The following is a 5808-nucleotide window of genomic DNA, read 5'->3' on the forward strand; positions in this document are numbered from 1 at the left end:
AGTAGAATGGCCCCATAAGGTTTTCTAGGCTGTTATATTTGTGGGAGCAGATTACCAGGTCTTTTTTGCCATGGGCCTGCTGGGTGGGGTTTAACTGTCAACTTTTCAGTTAGCAGCTGACCCTCCTAAGGACGTGACAATCCCCCAGACAAGGCTCCTTCAGACCTGGGCTGATCAGGAGGGGTGGGGCAGGGTCTCCAGGCCCGAGAGCCTCACCTCTGCTTGGCTCCTCTCCCTGTGGTTGCTCCAGGCCTGCATGGACCAGGATTTTGCTTCTGCTCCCCGAGAGATGGAGCCGCATGGAGCCTCCTCCTCCCACAGCCACCTGCTGGGACGCTCAGCCCGCCCCTCAAGGCTCCCTGGAGGGGTGCCCCCACTCATCCCTGTCCTCAGGAAGACCATCTGCCTGGACGCCTTCCCCCAAAGCCACATTCCACAAGCTTCCAGTCGACCAGGCTTTGGGGCCAAGGCCCGAAGTGTGGTCCCACAGGAGACTGGCATTGCCCCAGGCAACAGCACTATACCCAGGAGGCTCAGCTCCATCTCCTTAACGATCCGCCAGAACAGCCAGGCATGGCTCCAGGAGCCCCCACTTCCTCACTGGGACCAGGTACCCACTCCAGACAGGGACGTTGCCACTCAAGGAAGAGGGGGGCTGCCCACTCCTGGCTCACCACCTATGACCCTGGCACCAAGAGGCAGGGTCCACTCCCAGAGCCCAGGGAGTTCAGGTCTAGCCAAACCTAGTAGGATGCCCACAATGGGGAAGCACCTGGTGAGTTCACACCTGGCCCTACCTTTCCAATCTCAGTTAACCCAGAGTCCACCAGGCCCTGCAGGGCCAGGCCCAGTGGGTCAGGGGCACCCCATCCCAATGGCTGCCCACATGCCCACCAAAGCTTCCCCAGGAAGAGGCAAGCCACGGCCCAGGGGTATCCCCAGATCCCGACTGCATCTCCAAAGGGCCACCCCTACCTTGGGGCCTGCAATGTCCATGGATTTGGCTACTATGAACACAACAAAGCCAGGGCTAGCTAGACATTTAGCTACAAAAGCCATCAACAGACCCAGCCTGGCTATCAATATGGACCCACCCAACACAGCCAGACTGGACATAGGAACTCACACAGAGTTCCCTGCTCTGGAGATCAAGTTGGACACAGTCATGGGCTTGGCTACAGAGAGAATAGCCAAGTCACGTGAAACCATGAACCTGGTTACAGCAGGCACAACCAAGCCAAACACAGCGATAAATTTCACTACAGTTGGCAAAACCAAGTTGGGCACACCCAAGACTACAGCAGGTACAGCCAAGCAAAATATGACCACAAGGACCACAGCCATGGGTTTGGCATCACCAGACCCTGTCAAGCTGGGCTCATCCATGAATATGGCTGCAGTGGGCACAGCTATGTTGGACACAGCCATGGGTTTGGCTAGAACAAATACAGCCAAGCTGGGCATCCCCATGGAGTCTCCTGTTCTGGACACAAACAAGCTGGAAATAGCCATGGATTCAGTTACACTGGTCAGGCCAGACTCAGCCATTGGGGGGCCTATACTGGACAGTGTCATCCACCTGGCTACATCAGACATCGCTACGTACCCACTGATGCCAAGCAGAATCACAGACCTAGACCCGGACCACACTACAGCAGATGCTGCCACAGACCCCACCACGGAGCCTGTCCTGCTGGGCCTGGCTGGACAACCCACAGGTAAACACAGAGAGCTCGGCTGGGGTTGTACTGGACAGCTGGAGGGGATGGAAGGACAGGAGCCCACAGATGCACGACGCTTGGACAAGCTGGGAGAAGAAGGGAGGACCAGAGGTGGGCCAAGTTGAACAAACTGGTAGGAAAGAGACTGGGCTTGAGGACAGAACATGGCGAGTGTACACTGATCTGAGTCCCAACCTGCCAGTCTGAGGTCGAGCTGAGGGAAGTCATCAGAAGGAACGATTACAGGCTTAACCTATGAAAAAACAATTATCCTGAGTTTTCCCTTTAGCATCTCCCATAGCTGTTTATTTGTTCCCTGAAGAGTTAGAATAACCAGGTGATCTATAGGTAAGTCAAGGAGCTCTGATGGCATAGTGCCTAAGGCATCTGACTGCTAACCAGAAGGCTGGCAGTTCAAACCCACCAGGCACTTTGTGGAAGGAAGACTGGGCAATCTACTTTGTAAAGATTTATGCCTTAGAAACCCAAAGGGAGTCGCTATGAGTCAGAATCGACTTAATGGCAGTGAGTTTGGTTTGGTTTGGTTTCATAGGTGAGTCCAGCTTTAAGAGCACACTTGCTACATGGCAATACAGACTAGCACATCAACAGGTGGGGGTTTATTTAACAGAAGTCATCACTGCAGAACTCCTCTAGGTGTGAGATAGTGACCTCACCCAGGACCCTCTAATTCCATTCACACTGAGCATTTCAGGAAGATGGGTGGTTGCCTAATATGTCTCTTACCTAGAAGTCTCTTGATCCTTGCACCCCCAGCCCTTAAATCCTGAAAGGTAAGTTGGAGGTTTGTATATAGGGAAGTCCTAGACAGAACTTTAACTAGGTCAACACAGGCCTGGGGTCCACTGTCACATGCCTCAAGTCACACAGCTGGTTGCCTACTTTGGGTAGCCTCATTCCCAACATTTGTAAAGCTCAGAGATTCTGGGATTTGGAAAGGCCCTTGGAAAGCATCCAGTTCAATGTCTTAATTGAACAGATGAGGAAACTGAGGCCGGAGAGGGGCAGTGACCTGGCCATGGTATCTCTTGGCCAGAGTTAGGAGCAGAGCTGGAGATGATCATCTGTTTTCTTGAATGTCCTGTCTCTTATAACATCAAGGATGCATGGGGTCCATCATGTTTATAGATTTCCCTGTTGGTAGTCAGCTAACTAACTCATCATTTATAATATAGTAAGGCTCTTGGTTACTATAAAGTACATTCACATTCCTTATTTTACCTAACCTTTACACCGTGGCATTCTCTAGTTCCCCATTGCTGCTTTCAGACCATTGCTCTTCCATCACCAGACAAAACTCATTGCTCTTCAAGGCTTACGTCTCTTGACTCTACCAAAACCAAACTCACTGCCATTGAGTCGATTCCGACTCATAGCAACTTCCTTTGGGTTTCCAAGGCGGTAAGTCCTTATGGAAATAGAATGCCCAGTCTTCCTTCCACGGGCTGTCTGGTGGGTTTGAACCACCAATCTTCTGGTTAGCAGTCAAACACCTTAGGCACTATGCCACCAGAGCTCCTTCTCTTGACTCTATCACCCACTATCTCTTCTCACCACTGTCATACCCATGATTATCCTCCATCATTCACTGAAGGCTCTGGCCCCTGGCTCAGTTTTCATTAACTCCCAAACCCTCAAAGATGTCTGTGCCCATATTTACAACCTACCCATATCCTCAACATCCATGTTCTCAACCTATCCATGTACTTAATGCATGTATGTTCTCACTATTCATGTTTGCAACATCCATGTCCACAACCCATCCATATACTTGACACTCATTTACACAATCTATGCATATACTTAACTCCATCTTTCTATACAGAAACTCTAGTCCATGTACACAACAAATCCATGCTTGCAACATTCATGTACTCAACCTATCCATGCACTCAGTGTACATGTTCACAACTCACGCAACAGCCTAGTCTTGAAATTGACCTTTACCTTCATGGCCCTCTAGCCACCGCCTCCCTATGGCCCTAGCAATCACCAGGACACTCCACCTCTGAAATATTCAACACCAACTTCCCACTCTTTGCTCAGAGTCTTTCATTCTTCTAGTTCTTTCAAGTCCTTATTCCTTCAAGATCTGCTCTCCAACCTCCCTTAACCCTCAATTTCTAGCCTGGTAGGCCCTCCTGGTTGCTCCCATTTCTGTCTAGTGTCTGAGAAACTGTCATCTGAGAAATCATTTCACATGTATCCTCAAATTCCTGGAGCCCCCAATCTCCTGTCTCACCAGCAAACCTGCAACCAGAGGCCAATACTACAATCTGGCTTCTCTACTTCTCCACGTGCTAGAGAGAAGAATCACACCATTGTATAGACCAATGCCTCTAGAAAAGGGCTTGCCCAGTAGAACTTGCTGTGATGATGGACATGGTCTACATCTGCGCTGTCCAATACTTCAGCCGCTAGCTACAGCTCCAGTCTCTCCCATCCTTAAAAAACACCACTGACTCTATAACGACGATGGAATCATCTTCTGTCCCTTTCATCCAAACGTCCTGAAAGCTCATTGTCCCCATTTTTTCACCTCTTGCTCAGTTCTCATTGGTCTCGCCCCATCACAAGCACCACAAGTTGATCAAGACACCACTAACCTTCTAACTAACCTTCTAACTGTTCAATCTTATGGCCCACACCCATTCCTTGGCCTCCTGGGCTCCATCACGCTGTTCTCCTTGAAACATCTCTCTCTTGTATCCACTCTCAACCAGCCACTCCTCAGAAGCAAAGTTGGGCAATCTACTTCCATAGTGGAACTGCCTCGGAAACCCGAGGAGGGGTCGCTATGAGTCGAGTCCGACTCGATGGCACGTAACAACAACAGCTGTCTCCAACCCACTCTGCCTGTTCTTTTTCTCCTCCTCATGTCCACCTCTTAGGTGTTGGGGACTTCGGATTGTCAGACCCCCTGTCATCCCACTCTGCACACCCAATCTGGGAACCTCACCCAGGTTCTGATCCTCACGCCTCCCTACGTGACCACAGTGTTCCCTCCGTGGTCGGCCCAGCCATCCTCGGGAAATGCAGACTCAGTCAGATGCCGGCAGGCCTCACTTACGTGGGTCTCTCTTGGGCATGTCCAGAAGTGAGCCCTTTTCTTCTTAGACTGACTCCCGCCCCTCCTCTGTCTCCACTCTCTTATTGCCCCCCATCTAGCCAGTGACTCCCACTAGAGGCCCGGGATCCTCCTTTTCCTCAATCCTCTCTCTCATCCCATCCAATCTGCCTCCTGACCCTGTTGATTTTCTCTCCTCAGCAGTTGTCTGTCTGTCCATCCTTAGGCCTCTCCACCTTAGGCCTCTTCCTTCAGCCAGGTTCCATCTCCCCTGGCCAGTCCCTGGCCCCCTCAGGGCACTCCCTGCTAAAGCCGGGCTGCCCACTCTCCCTGACTGGGCTCCCCTCCCTGAGGGCAGCATTTTCCCGTGTGACCTGCCATTGCCTGCCTTTGAGGTCCAGCTCCTTACGTCAGCCTGGCTGCTAAGGCTGGGACTTCCCCCAGCTTTTTGCTCTCTCTCCCTGTCTGGAATTTCTGCCCCTAACACTCTCTTACCTCTGGGCTCCTCCCTCCTGCTGCCCCCTCTGCACAGAACGCCCTCCCATCCTTCGGGCCTTCCTCACCTCCTCCCAGGAGTCTCCTGCATCCTCTTCCCAGGATGCCCACCGCAGGGCGTCCACAGTACCCGGGGGTGCCCCACCCCCTGCGTCAGGGCCGTCTAGCTCTCTGTCCATTTGCCTTCCCAGACCCAGAGCCCGTTGACCGCAGGTCATCCCTGCGTCTCCAGGGCCTGGCAATATGCTGGCCGGTCGTGTTGACTCAACGCTTGTAGAGATTTTTCTGACGGTACACAGCAGCTCAGGGAAGTTCCTGACTAGCCCAAGGTCACAGGACTCATGACCCGGCCCCTGACTCAGGCTCCGGGAGCCCGCGCCTGGGCAGAACCGCGCTGAGGCAGCGCAACACCCCGCCACCGCGTGACTCACGCGCGCGCACGGCCGCCGTCGCTGCCACCGGTTCCCTGAGCGCGCCCCCAGCCGAGAGGGTAAGGGGCCTGGT

At 52.7% G+C, this 5808-nt stretch overlaps 1 protein-coding gene across 1 annotated transcript in view; it reads left to right on the forward strand.

Moving 5' to 3' along the window:
* Positions 1-256: 256 nt before the first annotated feature.
* SEPTIN3 (septin 3) overlaps positions 257-5808 on the forward strand; it is a 26378-nt gene continuing 20826 nt past the window's right edge. Inside the window, exon 1 of the mRNA XM_042781052.1 lies at positions 257-1718. Within this exon, the coding sequence (XP_042636986.1) occupies positions 257-1718 (1462 nt within the window). The remainder of the gene's footprint in view (positions 1719-5808) is intronic.

The sequence above is a fragment of the Orycteropus afer genome, unplaced genomic scaffold (assembly GCF_000298275.1).
Source record: "Orycteropus afer afer isolate SDZICR_OR568_19922 unplaced genomic scaffold, OryAfe1.0 scaffold00083, whole genome shotgun sequence".
NCBI lineage: Eukaryota > Metazoa > Chordata > Mammalia > Tubulidentata > Orycteropodidae > Orycteropus > Orycteropus afer.